The 16,188-nt window shown below is 46.9% G+C and overlaps 1 protein-coding gene across 9 annotated transcripts in view; it reads left to right on the forward strand.

The window, feature by feature from the left end:
• SFMBT2 (Scm like with four mbt domains 2) overlaps positions 1-14,363 on the forward strand; it is a 242,210-nt gene extending 227,847 nt beyond the window's left edge. For all 9 annotated transcript variants that reach the window (XM_046679942.1, XM_046679939.1, XM_046679948.1 and 6 more), the window contains 2 exons: positions 267-395; positions 10,955-14,363. In XM_046679942.1, the coding sequence (XP_046535898.1) occupies positions 267-395; positions 10,955-11,095 (270 nt within the window). In that variant the 3' untranslated portion in view covers positions 11,096-14,363. The remainder of the gene's footprint in view (positions 1-266; positions 396-10,954) is intronic.
• The last annotated feature ends 1,825 nt before the right edge of the window (positions 14,364-16,188 follow it).

Raw genomic sequence — 16,188 nt, forward strand, 5'->3', positions numbered from 1 at the left:
CCAAGACTTCCTGAACTTTGGGATTCAATGGCTGCTGTCACTGTGCCTTTTTTTTTTTCACCTCTAAAGGCACACAGGTCTTTAGAGCAAAGTGATAACCCGGGTGAATTGCTGAGACAGCCCCCGGAGAACGGAAGTCTCTCTGGCTTGGTTCGTCCTGATGCCCAGTGGGTCCTGGATGTGTGGCTCCGGCCTGCCAGGAGTTAGAGAGGGTCCCGCCGTGCACGCGGTGATAAAATGACCTCCTTCTCCCCTTTCCTCCGCAGGAGGTAAAACAAGAGGAGGAGGAGAGGCTCGTTCTGGAGAGCAACCCATTGGAGTGGACCGTGACCGACGTGGTGAGGTTCATTAAACTGACCGACTGCGCCCCCTTGGCCAAAATCTTTCAGGAACAGGTACGCCGGGTCTGCTGCGTGTGGGCTGTTTCTGTCGTGAGGCTCGATCTTCGGGAAGCCTCCTGTTTCGGCTGGCTTCCTGTGCCTGACTCTAGGGATGGGGATTTCTCGTTACTGGGGGTGGGCAGGGGAGGTGGAGGTCCCGGGTCCACACGTGGTCCCCACTGACACCTCCGTGGGGGGCTCTTTGCCATCCATGGAGGTGGAAGTCCTGGCTCTCCTCTGGCCTTGTAGGGGGGATTAGGGGGACTGGTGCCTCCTGGCCAGGCTGGAAGTCAGGGCTCCTGTGCTTGGCCTTTGCTGGGTGGGTGGGGTGGGCCACCTCGTCCTGCAGGGGAGCAGTTCTTGTCTAAAAGGTTCTGTCTCCCTGGGGTGCCCGTTTCCCAGTCCTTTGCTGAGAGAAAGTGGGCTGTTCTTGGGCCTCTTTGCATCCATGCCTGTAGGCATTTTGGGGTTGCCAGCTTCTTTAGCAATCAGTATTGGATACAGGAGGCAAACAAACAAACGGAAAATCGCAAAGCACTCACTGCCTTGTCGTATCTTGGGTCCCAAAGTCCCTAGCTGGTCTGCCACCTTCTCTCCACCTTTCAGAGTCTTCTTAGGCTTGTTTCATTTATAATGTTATCATTTATAGTTTTAGTTATACTTAGTGAGAGAAATAGGGAAGAGTATGTCAACTCGCTCTTCCCAGAAGTGGGAGCCCTGGTTCCCTTATGTTTAATTTAATGCTCCTTTCATCACTCTTTTCTTCCATTCTGCATTTCTTTCTTTGTAAAATATTTTAAACCCCGTGCTACGTTAGGCCCTGTGCTAAATGATGGATAAATGCGAAAACAATTGATCGAATCTCTATGTTAAAGGAATTTGTAATCTAGTAGATGAAATGAGTATAATTAGCTAAAACTTAAGACATGCTGTGAGCCATCAGAAAGGAGGGTGTTTATTTACATTTTCCCTTAAATTAACATGAAAACAAATTGCCACTCTCTAGAAACATGCCACCTTCTCACTGGCCTCACTTAAAAAGCTCACCTCGGAGCCTGTGACCCTTGCTCTGCTCTGTTGGCTCAATTTCTTGAAATTTTTTTGCCCCACAATGTAAATATCTGTCTTTCAAGGCCTTGTATGTTAAAAACAATACCGTTTCCCATATCATAAATTAAAGATATGTCTTATCTGGTCTTTTTTTAGATTAGACAAACCAGTAGTCCAGAAAGAGGGTTATTTAAGCATTCAATCAGGAGGAAAAACAGAGAGACCTCTGATTTCCCACGCGCACAGTGAATTTCCCGGGTTTTCTCCCAAGGCCACCATTGTGCAGTAGTGAACTGTGGAAAGCAAGTTGGTAAGGCTCCCAGCTCCTCCCAGAGGACAGGAGCTCTTAACAGTCAGAGGTGTCTCCTGCCGACCGCTCGTCTTCTGTAGACACCCAGGGAGCACACGCTGCGTGGGTGAGTGGTGGCCAGAGGGGACGTCGCCTCCTCCCTACCTGATGTTAGTTGTGCTTGGTCCCCAGGTGGCGCTTAAAAGCAGACGAACAGGAACAAGCTTCGTTACCCATAAAGAACCTGGTAATGAGCGTGTCCCTTCATTTAAAACCCACAAAGAGAAAAGTGAGAATTGTGAGCAACGTGAGAAATTAAGTGATTTAGGGCTTGTTGATAAGCTGCATCTCTGTCTAGAAAACAAAAGTAAAGCAGTCGGTTGAAATCCGGCTTGAAGCATTGCCTAATGTGACCTTCTCCAGGCTGGTGTTTATTAATTGCGGCACTGAGAAACAGCCTTGCGTTCGAATACAGCACAAGGGCTGATGACACAGAGTTTAACGTGTGTATCCGTGCGTTCCTGTGTTCTTTCAACAAACACGGATGGAGCGTCTGTTACGGGCCTTATGGCATCCAAGAGGCAGACATGGAAGGCAGCGTTCTATATTAGTGTAAAGTCCTGTTTTTGTGTTGTTTTGTTTTTAGACTCAGATGCCCAGTTTTATCTGAGAAATGTGTTTCACTTGGGCCTGTCCCAGAACAGAGGACAGAGCTCCCCCCTAGATGCTGGGTTGGCTGCCGGGGCTCAAGGCCGTTTGTACCATGAAAGGTTAACAGGCTCACGTGTTGATTCTTTTACAAGTTTCTAGTAATAAGAAAGTGAAAACAAAGCTGACTTGGGGGAAAAAGGCCAAGATACCCCTTTATGCTAAGTCATCCTTAGTTTTACTTCTCAACCTGGTTTATAACAATATCTCAGAAAGTTTCATGCTTCCCAAGCTGAGGCTTCTAAGAAATGAAATGTTTTCAGCCAGTGGCACTCCTAGAATCAAGCAATGGGCTTCAGTTGCTCTTTTCACATCAGTTAAAGCTTGGTCCTACAGGCCCATGTATTTTTTTCAAAGAGAGAAAAATAGGTCACTTTAATTGGTAATAGCCTTATTCCTGTTTAATTCTAAATTTCACCTTAGACCATTTCACCTGTTGTAATAAAAGGCCATTGCCTGCTGGGCTATCTGAAGTACGTGGGCACTTGAGTCCTTTTCTGTTCAATCAGATCTTTTTTTTTTTCCTTTGCTGAGGAAGATTTGCCCTGAGCTAACATCTGTGGCAATCTTCCTCTATTTTTGTCTTTTCAGTATGTGGGCCACCAGCATCACTTGGCAGCTAACAGAGCACTGTAGGTCTGTGCCTGGGAACTGAACCCAGGCCACCGAAGCAGAGCATGCTGAGCTTAACCACTAGGCCACCAGGGCCGGGCCCTCCATCCGACCTTTAATTACTAATTTTTACGAATTTGTTCTATTATCTTTGAGCCCCGAGCCACGGCTCTGATTTGGTGGGGCCTGCAGTGGGTCACAGCAGGCGTCATCTGAGTTTTTAGATGAACTGGAAGGAGCCCAGGGTCTTTGTTCACTGAGAGGTGGGAGAAATCGCAGCACGTGGACTGATAGTAGCTGTGTGCATTAGCCCCTCTGGGTGTTGTAAACTCAGAGACTCTCGTAATCACCAGGAGCATCTACAAAAATTATAAACTCCCCATTCCCAGAGTATATGCCTTTTAATTCTGAAATGTTGTGGCAACTGCTTAAAAAAATCTGTACTCTATAATTTCATGCTGCAAATACGTATGTTCTACAGTAAAACTCCATACATCTCTAACTAAAAAAGCCGAAAAACTCTTAAATAGGATTTTGCCTATTCATTCCCCTTTTATGAATCAGAGATGTACAATAAGCAAACTACCCAAATTAGTGATTTACTTTGATAAAAACGTTTCAGCAGAGTTTACAGGTTTGGTTCTCATTTATGCTCTTCGCTCCTCTTTCTATTTCTGTAGGCCCGAGTGGCCCCAGGAAGGAACTGCCTAGTCCTAACCTGACCTCTATATCAAAATAAATTTAATTTTTCCATGTCTAAGTATAACTTTCATGTATATTTTATGATAATTTCATTTCCTAACAATTCATAGTCCTTTATGGTAATTCTATGTTTAACATAACAAGCGAGTTGCCAGTGATTCTAAATTGTTATGAGCGTATTTATAAGAGTTAAGTCGACTGTGAGGTCCATAATTACATAATCAATGAGAAAAAAATTACTTCTGGAGGCCGGCCTGGTGGCGCAGTGGTTAAGTGCACACATTCTGCTTCGGCGGCCCAGGGTTCGCTGGTTCGGATTCCGAGTGTGGACATGGCACCACTTCGCGAGCCATGCTGTGGTAGGCGTCCCACATATAAAGTAGAGGAAGATGGGCATGGATGTTAGCTCAGGGCCAGTCTTCCTCAGCAAAAAGAGGAGGATTGGCAGTAGTTAGCTCAGGGCTAATCTTCCTCTAAATCAATCAATCAATAAATAACTTCTTCTTTTCTTCTTTGCCTCTGATTGGCCTTGCCAGGTGGATTCCTCCTTCAGTCTTTGGCTCCTTGCAGATCACATGTTAGTGTTTTTCCCAGTCTTGCTGCCATTCACCCATCTCTCCCTCCCACCCCGGGTGGGACGTGGGGTGGACGTGGGTTCCATGTACACAGATGAGAGTCGGGGTAAACGTGTCGGTCAACCACGGTTTTGGTATCACGGAGCCAACACCACTGTTCTTCCCCACCAGTGACATCTGATGGTCGGCTTCTAAGCCTAGTGCCTGACGCTGGGTGTTTGGAAATTGGAGGCGTGATTTTATTCTTGGTAGCCTAGTCTCAAAATGAGAACACTCAGGAGTTCTGTTTTACATCAGCAGAGAAGTGGGAAAATGAGTGGAGAACCCAGCGATGACAGCCTGAGGCCCCTCGGGGGCTTGGTGCAGACACACTGCGTGTTAACCACTTTGCCACTTCCGATATGAGACCCACTTGTGGCTCAGTTCTTCCCAGACGAAAAGCGAGGTGAAAGGTCTCTGTAATTAAGCAGATAGTTGAGCCTTAATCCAGCCCCAGCCTGTAATCTCCATCTTCGTGCAAATGGGGGTTTCTCTGCAGACAACCTTCAGCTCTTAGGTTTCTCCTCCGTTCTGTTAGTCGCCGATGGACCAGGGCTTCTGCGTGGGGCACGGGGAGACCCACCAGACGCGTGTAACCAGCTCCCAGGAGAAGTTCAAAGATACGGACTCGATGCCATCCCTCTCACATTGTCCATGCTTGAAATTCTGTGGGTTCTCCCCAGCTGCGGCCTCAAAACTGAGACCTCTTTTAAACTTCAGGCATTTCACCTCTGCTCCTGGCCGCGTGGAGAGAAGTGGGGCCTGGGGAGGCCTCTCCCGTTTACGTTTGTTGTTTGGGAAGATGAGTGGACGTGTTGGGGCGGGGGGTGACTCTGATTTGGTAAAGGTCAGAGAGTGCCATTTCTGAGGCCCCTGACCATCATTCCCATTTGGTCTCATCTGGACCGTGCAGCTCTCCCTGGAACTGCGCAATTTTCCCCTAAGTGCGGGGGTCCCCGCCTGCTGGGACTGTGGACCAGTCAGGGTCCGCGGGAGTAAGGGAACAGCTCGTCCTGCCCCCTCACCGTCTCCTGCGCTGGGTGAGCATGTACCAAGCAGGGTGTTAGTTGCAACAGTTCCGTGTTGCAGCTGCCAAGAAAGCTCATTGTGGAGTCAGTTTGTAATTTGTTTCCTCATCTCGTGAGTTTTCTTTTGAAGCATCATGACCAAAAGCTGGAGTGGGTTTCACTAGCATGATATAAGGAATGCACACACCAGTAGCTGGTGTTCACCTTATTATTTCTCGCAGTTTATTTGCTAAGATAATTCTACATAACCCAAACCAAAGTGGTATGTTCCATGGGTGGCGTGGTTCCACAATAGGGAAGTGCACCCGGGCCGCCGAAGTCGTGAGAATGCTAAACCCTAACCACTAGACCATCAGGGCTGGCTCTAAAGCACAGTTTTAAACCTGGCTAACTTGGCTTCGATGGACATACCACTGCCTTTGTAGAAATGCCGAATGCCCCTGAGTGTAATCTATTTTATAATTCTCATCCACAGTTTTCAAAACAGAAGGCTCGAATATTATATGCATTGTAATAGAGTGGAGAAAAGTTCTCCATACTGGAAACCCCAGTCCTAGGAAATAGGAGGACCCTCACAGATGCCGCAGCTTGTGTTCTCTTTGCCTGAAGTCCCACTTCCAAGTCTCCTATCCATCCATAGTCTGGCTCCTCAGTGTATCCACCATTATTTGAGCACTTACTCCTGGGCTGGTGTGGTGCTAGGTACCATGGGAGTGCAGTAGGAGGAGATCACCTTCTGAGGACCAGTTTTCTCCAGGTCTAGAGAGGACTGAGAATTGAGAAGGCCCTTGATTGCTCTCTAGGAGATTATGTGTAAGAGCTCTCCTTATCTCAGTAAGAATTTACAGAGTAACAGCTGTGTGCAAGGCGATGCGTTAAAAGCTGCCTGAAAACAAAGATGGGTAAGAAAGCCCACAATGCTAAAAGCTCATACTAGACTGGGGACGGCGATGCTCAAACAGTTGGCAACAGCACGTAAGAGAGTAAAGTGGTGGTACAGTCAGTGCAGATGAGGACGTGGTTTTAAGCATAGAAATAAGGAAAGAGAGAGCGTTGAATTAGGTCTTAGAAGATGATGCTAATTGCAGCGACAGGCCTCCGAGGCGTCTTCAGCTAAGCAGAAGCAGATGCAACGGGTCTTTGCAGAATGATGAGAGAGGTGGAGCTAGAGCTGAGGTCCCTGGAGAAACTGGTGGCTGTGAGGTTGGAAGGGTGTCCCTGAGAATAGGGCCGTGGTCTGCGTGGCGGGTAGTAAATGATGCCACTGATCAAAACAGCAATTTGTCCCAGGTGATGTCCCAGGAAAGAGACCAAGTTCTCTCTCCAATTTTGTAAAATAGCTAGGCAGTCGTAGCACTTAATCTCAAGGTCCATCTTCATATCAGATGTATTTTGTGACATCTCTTCATTCCAGAAATATTTGCTCATCTCTTGTTTGCTGAATGCTGTACCAGACTCGAGTGAATGCGTCTTAGACTCCTCGTAGTCATAATTCACTTTTCCAATGAGCTTGGAGTTTGACAGTGGCTGTCACTCTGGCCATAACTGCACAGTTCGTTATAAGATCGCAGGATCGAGCACATTGATCCCAACAGGCGTGGAGTTGGTGTTCAAGGAAGAGCTTATTGAACTGGATCAACCTCTCCATGTATGGAAGTCAGCTTGTCTTCATGGGTGAAGGCACTGCGGCATCCCCCAGGATAAACACTTGGAATATCTAGGAAGGAATCTGTGGTCTCTAAGGCTCCATAAATACTGCATTCGCTCCCACTGTTTGTTCCACAACTTCCGCCCTACGTTGGCAGAAGCCCTGGTAGGCTTTGCAGAGATTAAGTGAGGGGCCATCTTGAAGTTCTCTTTGGGGATTTGAAGACATTGAATTCGCCCTCACCACTCAGTGTGATTTTTTATTTTGAGGATGTTTGCGGCTTAGTAGGGTTAAGTCTCATCTCCCTCATTTCTTCCCATGTAAAATTCGTACAAAAGAATGGAGGAGTCCTCGGGAGCTGGGGGCTTGCTTTAAAGGGCTGTTCGTGGTTCCTGTCAACCCGTAGAAAGCACTAGGGGAGTGCGTTCCGGCTTACCCAACAGACAGCAGACCTCTCCCTATGGGAGCCAGATGCCACCTTGTAGCGTCTGTGCTATAGACAATCTCCATGTCCTCCCAAATCCATGTGTTGAAATTCTAACCCCCATATGATGATGATAGGGGCCTCTTGGAGGTGATGAGGTCCTGGGGGTGGAGCCCCCCATGCAGGGATTAGTGCTCTTATAAAACAGGTCCCAGAGAGCTCCGTTGCCCCTTCCACCAGGTGAGGACCCTGTGAGAAGACAGGAAAGAGGGCTCTTAACCCGATACCAGATCTGCCACCTCCTTCATCTTGGAGTTCCATCCTCCAGAACTCTGAGAAATAAATGTCTCTGGTTTATAAGCCTCCCAGCCTATGTGTGGTATTCTGTTACAGCAGCGTGAATGGAGTAAGAGAGGCCAGGAGCCCCCAACTCTTTCTGCTCCACTTCCATCCACTTTCCAGATTCTCTCTCAGCATTTCCTTTCACCCATCTATTGACTTTTAATCTTACCGAGGCCAATTCTTCCCATTCATTCATTCAGCAGATGTTTAATAAGCCCCTATTACATGCTGGGCAGGCATTTTTCTAGGTGCTGAGGATAGAGAAGGGGGGACAAACCAGAAAAAACCCTCGCTTAGAGTGGCCCCATTGCATAGTGGTCAAGTCTGATGCACTCCACTTTGGTGCCCCAGGCTCACGGCTTTGTGTCCCAGGTGCAAACCTACACCACTCGTCAAGCCATGCTGTGGCAGCATCCCACATACAAAATAGAGAAAGATTGGCACAGATGTTAGCTCAAGGTGAATCTTCCTCAAGCCAAAGGAGGAGGATTGGCAATGAATGTTAGCACAAAGAGAATCTTCCTCACCAAAAAAAAAACAACCTTGTTCGTTGATATGCCTTCTGGAAAGGCAGTTAAAACGTGATGCTGTCTCTGGTCCCCAGCCCGGGGGTGTCCCAGTGCTCACCATCTCTAGCTCTTGGTACCTCTGCTAAGGTGTGCTGTTCGTGGCCTCGTGCACATGAGTTTCTGCTCCGCAGGTGGAGAAGGAGGGAGCCACAGCTCACTCATATTTGTATCTAGTATCTGCTTTGGAGACTGACATACAAATAATTTAGTAACTATTTTGCAAAGAAATCAGAACAACTTTAAAAGGGTTAGCACCTCCTCAAAAACTAAGATTTGATTTCCAAAGGGCTCTCTTTCCCTCCTCCTCCCCAGCTGTGGTGTGTCAGAAAAACGTAGAAACCGTAAAGCATTTCAGAAGGAAAATCAGCGAGAAAGAGCGATTTCCATCTGGGATGTGGATGCATTCAAGTGCTTTTATTGAGAAGTACTTGGTGCATACTGAAGAGTATACACAATATTTGTACATAGGGGGCATGCTGATAAACTGACCACCTGTGACATCCACCACCCAAGGGAAACATGTGGAGCATTGCAACCCAGCTCCCTCTACCTAAGGACCAAGTGTAATTCAATGTGTGTGTCTAAGGATGACCTCGTGACTGAGTGTAGATGTTAAGAGCTGAGCGTACAGTTGTCCCTCCAAAGGTTAATATCAGAAAACCATGATTCTGGTTCCAATGGTGTCTCTAACTAGCTGTGATCTGTTAGATCCACCAGCTTATCTGGCATTCATTCTCATCCAAGAAAAAGTTTCCGTCTCCTCCAGTAAGTTTCAGTTCTATTCTTCATTGAACGTGGTGGTTAGGCCGCCTGCACGTAGTTTTATAACATCGGTCCATTTCCTACTGACGATGTATTTTCATGGGCCTGTGGCACTCAGAAGGCCTTGTGTCCTGAGGCCTACACCCTCTCTGTCCAGTTTTGATATAGTGTAGGTGGATTTGGCTGTGGAAGTGGAGTTGGCTGACAGGTCCCAGGTCAGGGGCACCGTTGGTTGTGTCATGACCTTGAGCAAAACACCGTTTCTCAGTACTTCAAATTCCCCCTCACTACAAGCACCGTAGAGCTAGCATCTGAAAAGAAAGTAAAAGAAGATGTGAACGCACTATAGAAAAAGGAAAAAAGTGATATAAATCTGACATGAAGAGCTCGTTGACAGTTTTATGAGTTTATCTCCTACTTTCAGTGTGTATTTAGACTGATCTGTTGACTTTATGGTTGATGTGGTCAAGTCAGAGTCTTGGTTGAGGCGTGGCTTACAATGCGTGCATCATAGCTGGTGCTCGTGTGTAATTTAAAAATAATAAATTGCACTTGCATTGACAGTATTGAAGTGAATGCTTAGTTTTTATGGCTGCTGTACTTATTAGGGACTATTAGCACATCAAGATGGCTTTTGAAATTGATCGTACAATAAATTATGCTTCCTCCTAACACGAGTCTTATGAGTCTTCCCACGGCTGACATTTGTACCCATTTTGGTTTTTTGCCTTTGATATTTTCAAGACAGCTAAATAAACCATTATTTTAAGAAAATAAGCTACCTATGTGAAATGTATTGCTAGATGATATCCGAGATGCACGCTTGTGTGCAGTTGCATGACTGTGAAGTCTTTGTGGCTCATGGCAGCCCTGGGTACACGATTTCTCCCAGTGGCAGAAATTCTGGTGTGCTGAGTTCAGGTTACAATCTCATCCTTCCATTGATGTGTGTCATTCCCTTCGGCCTGGGGTCTCCTGGAGCCTCAGTTGCTTCCTCTGGAATACGCAGGCTGTCTTGGTGAATAGGAAGAAGGGATTACAGTTAAACTCAGGAACCTGTTCAAACGATAGCCACGTAAATAAAGGTGACTGTTACAGGAAGGAAGCTGACGAGGCAAAGATGTCTAATGGGGTGATCTTAGAGCTTTGCAGGGAGCCTTTGTGCTCTTCCTCCTGCAGGGAATGCAACTTAACCATCATTTAATGGATATCTTCATTGCATGGGCCCCTGTGTAAGGATGCAGAAGGGCTAAATAAGACAGAACAGGGAAGGAGACCTCATACACCTCATTCTGGGTGACGTAGGAATGTAACTGTGGGTGTATGTGCTTGTGTCTACATACCTGTTTTCCTCCCCTCTTCTGTGTAGTTGGCATATCCCTCTAGCATCTTCTCACCCATTCTGATGGGGAAATGTCAGGCCTTGCCAAGGAAGAGAGGGAGCTTTTTCTTTCAGTGGAGAGGGGTTTTTTAGTGCTCAAATTAAGTCACAGCAGATCATTGGAAGGACTGGCCCTGGGGGCTGGGGGTGCTCTCCCAGCAAGAGGAAGGAAGAATTTGGGCAGCGGCTAACCTGTTCCAGCTCTTCCTCCCCACCACCCTGGACATGTGAATTTCAGAGTAGCCAAAATTTTCTTAGCAGAGATTTTGTTAACCTAAAGATTAGAGAGTCATCAAACCAAGTTGGAACCTCTGCCACCTCCCTCCAGAATCGGAGGACATGAGAGCGCCTCTCGCGCCCTTGGCCCCCAGGATGAACTCTGCTCTGACAGATGCATTCCCCTGGCGCATGGTCCTGGCTCTAACCTGGTTTTCTTTCCTGGCAGGACATCGATGGTCAGGCACTCCTGTTGCTGACTCTTCCTACGGTGCAGGAGTGCATGGAACTGAAGCTGGGACCCGCCATCAAGTTATGCCATCAGATCGAGAGAGTTAAAGTGGCTTTCTACGCCCAGTATGCCAACTGACTCCGCCTTCTCTGGAAGCGGACCGGTATCTTGGTGATGCAAGTGTCCTGGGAAGGTTTTTGGGACTGAAGCTTTTATTTTTCTGGGCTACATGAGATGGTACATAAACGAAGTATCACCAGGACGCAAGAAGCACGAAGGAACTCTTCACCCACTTAGCCTGACTGATATTTCCGTGTCTTTAAAGCACACTCAAGTATCACCAACCACAACAGTGGCTCCTGGAACATGTAAATTAAAGTTCTATCTTGGCCCCTGCGGGACGTGGGAGAGCATCTTTGTATATCCTCATCTCGCCTTTCTCCCACCCCAAACCAGGCAGCTTCCTCTAAACAAGATTTCCTAAACTGAGGCTCACGTTTCTTTGAAAACTAAGGCACAGTTGGTGGCTTTTCGAATATGACCGAGGAGGTGCCTGGCTGGTAGATTTTGCTATAATCATTCTCAGGCGCATTTACAGATGCCTCTTTCCATATCGATACACATGTGGCTGTGGTGGTGGCTGTCACCGCAGTTTGATCTTGGTAGCAACTCATTTCTTGAACACACCTGTAGGCGATGTTTCAGGATTTAGTGATAACAAGACGGGCTAACCCTGCATCCTGTCAGAGGTGCCTTTTAGGAAGGAGTGGGAGCGAAGGCAGGTGGCGTGTCATTGCCTTGAGATGGTTTTTCTTGCGTGATGGATATCTAGAAAGTCCCTAGAGTGGAGCTCTATTTGCAGTCTTTCATAGAACCTCAGATCTCTCTAATGTTCTGAGTCAACTGTAACCAGATCAGGGAATGACTCCTTGAGTCTCTTGGGAAATGTTGAGTATATTGAAGACAAAGCTTAATTTCAGAGAGCAAGAGTGGGAAGAGATGTGAGAGCTTTTCAAAAACCAGCGACATCCCCTTAGAAGGGTGGTGGCAGCAGGTTCCCCAAAGAGATTCCCTTGGACGCCACTGTCGCTCAGTGCAGCCCTGGCACACCCATTTACTGTGCCGATGACGAGGCCAGTGTTCCCAGTGGGAGGCATCATAGCGAGCACTGGACCTGGAGTCAGCCCCGGTTCTTATCCTGGTGTGGCTCATCTCTAACTCTGTGATCCGGGGGGACCTTGACTTCCTCTGGACCTCATTCCTGCACAGCAACAGGTCAGACACTTACAAGTGCAGGGCTTCACACAGGCCCCTCGTTGTCTCCAGCTCCTCATGATGTGAGAGAGGAGTCCAGAGTGGCCAGGATGAGAGAAAGAAAATAAATGAAAAAGAACTGTGTCCCCAAAGCTTTTAACTCTGGGATTCCTGCCGCTCGGTCTGGCTCTGAGGTTGCTTATGACCTTTCTCGGGCATTTTTCATTAAATTGGTTAAGTCCTTTGCACAGAGATCTGTGGCTCTCAGAGTGGGCTGGCCTTTTCTCCCAGGCACTTTGTTGTTTGTAAGCCCATGAGTGATCCAGTGTATTCTTCAAACCCAAATGGACTCCTCTGTTCTGTTGTGATTGTTGCCCAAATGCCTTTTCAAACTTATGCAAGGAAACCCATCCTTCACACAGTCCAGGGGTGGACACAGGCAGCGGAGGCCACGCACCCTTCTGTTACTTTTTCCCCCTAATTACCTTGATCTCTTCTCTTTGATTAGAGTCTCAACAATTCCAGTAACATCCTGTGGTGGGCTGCTCATGTTTCTGCTACCTTTGAAGACATGATTATCCGTCAGGTTTTGGAAAGTTTGATTACTAGTGCTAACTTGTATGACCGTTCTGTGACTGTCACAGAGGGAAATGGAAAACAAGTATTTTGTGGTTGAGGCTTGTTCGTCTCCCCTGCAGCCGATTCTGTAGTTAAGTTTGAAAAGTTTGGCAAATCCCTTTGCCTGGGGGCCTCTGATGGAAGGACCAGTGTCCTAAACTGTGCAAGCAGGCGCCCTCGTCCCGATGGAAGTGTCCGTGGCCATTCATGCCGACTCACTGTCAGATTTCTCTCTTCTAAGCTCCAGGTTCGACCTCCTCTCGAGTTCCCACCCTACCTTCTCAGCCACATGCTTTTGGCCTTCAATGCTCAGTCTTGTGGAGTTAAATTCTGTCAGACAAGTGGAAAAGGCATCCATTTCAACAGCTTTGGCATTTTCCCTGCGCTGGCTCATTGATGATCTTCACAGTGGCCTTTGCAAGCTGAGCTGTTTCTGTTGCATTTGAGGTGGGGATGAGGGAATGTGGTGGCTGCAACCTATCCTTGTACTTTCAGAACGAATGTCACCTTCTCGTGTCCTTTCAAGTGACGACACGGAGGAGGAGGTGCTACCTTGGAGTAAGCAGATCTGGGGGTCTCTGGAGCCCGCCCAGAGGAGCTGGAAGACCTCCCACCAGCGGGCCCGAGCAAGCTGCCACTACCCTTGCTGGGGAAGCTCCCCATGGGGCCGGATGCCCAGCACTCTCCTCGTCAGCTTCATCCTTACAGTTGAACTTCAGCCTCTCTGTTTGCGTGATCAGTCACTCCATCCGCTTCCACTCTTTGTGTCTGAGTGGTAAGGAGAGGATGGCTGTGGCCTGAGGCAGAAGAAGGCCCAACTCTGGGGTGATCATCACGAAGATGTCTGCGCGCCATGTCCCGGCCCTTCTGAGAGCCGGGAAACATTTTAGGACCAAGAAGATGCTTTTGCTCTGCGTGTTGCCATTGTGCTCCTGACCTTGGATTTTTGGGGGGTTCCTGTGATGGTGGGTGTGCATCTTCACATTGGTAGCACTTCAGCTACAGAATTTCATTTCTCTGTAGGATTCACCGCACACCAGCTTCTGTCTTAGAAATAGGGCCAGTTTCCAAGGAGCATCTCCCTGTGTTGTTACTGTGTCTTTGTCTCTTATTGCAAGAAGAATTGATTTTACATGTTAGACCCCCCAGTCCATCCACAGCCCCTGAGCCGAACCTTTCTCCGTCCCTGGAGACCTCTCCTCAGTCTCTCTGATGATACTTTGGGGTTATGTACCTGGGTCCTGCATACACCATGCCGCTCATTACCTCCCAGAACTGGCAGGAAGTGGGTTTTCCCTCTCCTGGCCAAGCAGGCACTTTGCAGTCTGCACAGTATGTGCAACTTGAAAAGCAGAAATGCCACCTCATCTTTAACGCTCGGAGTCCATCACTCGGTCGCGCCCAAAGGCTTGTTTCAGCCTCTGACTTTTTTTTTTTTTTTGAGGAAGATTAGCCCTGAGCTAACATCTACTGCCAATCCTCCTCTTTTTGCTGAGGAAGGCTGGCCCTGAGCTAACATCCGTGCCCATCTTCCTCTACTTTATACGTGGGACGCCTACCACAGCATGGCGTGCCAAGCAGTGCCATGCCCATACCCGGGATCCGAACCAGTGAACCCCAGGCCGCTGAAGCAGAACATGCAAACTTAACTGCTGCACCACCGGGCCGGCCCCCAGTCCCTGACTTCTTGACTGCATTTGTGCTGTGTTGGGAAACTGCCCTATCCACAACAGTATAAACATGAAAACCTAAAAGCACCCGGGTACCACTGGCATGACAGAAGAGCATCGTTGCTTTTCAAAAACCACACCAGCTTCCTTCACCCCGCAGTTGCAGAGCGTGGAGAGCTCATCCATCACTTTTAAAGTTAGGTTCATTTGATCAGAGTTTGATTTGCACACACAGTGTTTGAGCTGTGCAGCTTTTAGGTTGCTTTCCCTTATTTGATCATATTTGAGAGATTATTTCCTGTGTTCGCTTTGATTTGTTCCGTGATAAATTAAAATGACTCAAACCTTAAACACTGCCAGCTCTGACCCTCGCTGCAATCTGTAGAAGGTTGGTTTTGATCAGCCTTTTGAAGATGGGGCTCAGTTTCCTCGTTTTTCTTCTGGAATTTTGAGTGTTGTGTCAGGCACATTCTGAGATTTGCCTTTTTGTCTTGTACCAAAAGCCCCTTTCTGAGAGTGTTCTCCCGTGGTCTTGGAATCACTAAGGGTTTTCATAGTTTTTTTGTACAACACCCATTTATATTTATTTCTGTATATAGAACTGAAACAGAGAACCGTAGTGTTCAAATCTTTATTGTGGTTTGAGCATCATTGTTGCTTCTGGGTTAAGATGGTAATCGAGGCTCCAGGTCCTCTCTTCTGTCTTTAGAAAGCTGTGGTTGAGTGTGCAGTTATTTGAAGGGGAAAATGGTAAATTAAGGTATCTAGTTTTTAGGAAGAAATCGTTAGATATACATACTCCCCATGTCTCTTTGGTGCAAGGCTGGGGTTGCAACTGTTATGATTTAATGATTCTCTTTTTCATTCACTGTTCTGTTCTGTTCAAGAGTTTTCTGGAAATTACTCCTTTTAACTTGGTTGAATTTTTAAGTTGATTGATTTTCATAACTTTTATCACCGGAATTGGTCTACAGCTATCCAGACACGAGGTGCTGAAATCGAATTGGGCTGTTTTTGACCCACTTACCTAACAATTGTAATTGTTGACACCTGGTGCCGCCTGGGGTTTTGGCTAGAAGCGTCTTTGGTTTAGACGGTAATAACTCACACAATTTCCTGAACCATAGACTTTCCGTGTCACTGATTTTGTTTTCAGTGGCGAGGATTCCGTACCAGCGAGTGAGTATGTGTAGGTCTTGTCACAGAACCAAGCAAAGCCGTGCTCCCTGTGGGCCGAAGAGACACATTGAAGAAAAAGTGAAGTTCTGGGACAGTTTGCGGAAAATCACCTTACGATGGGAAATTGGACAGAAAATTTCTTAAATGACAGAAAAAATAATCATCTCATTTGTCGTTCAAAATGGGAGCTCGCATGTATTCTAGAAGCATACACTGTCCCTAGTCGTGAATGGTGAAAGCCCTTTTACTGTTTTGCATTCCAGTTTGAATAGTTTGTACTGAAATTTGATTCATATCTTGTGTACGTTTTGGTGCGTAAAAGGGAAAAATTGGTGTTTTTACTTTTGAGATTTGCAGGACAACAGGCATGTTGTTGGTTTGCTGTAAGATTGTATTCTGTATATATGTTTTCATGTACATAAATGAAAATCTATATCAGAGTTATATTTTAATTTTTATTCTAAATGAAAAGACCCTTTTTACTTGAAAAAATTGTAAGCCACATTGTTA

The sequence above is a fragment of the Equus quagga genome, chromosome 12 (assembly GCF_021613505.1).
Source record: "Equus quagga isolate Etosha38 chromosome 12, UCLA_HA_Equagga_1.0, whole genome shotgun sequence".
Lineage (NCBI taxonomy): Eukaryota > Metazoa > Chordata > Mammalia > Perissodactyla > Equidae > Equus > Equus quagga.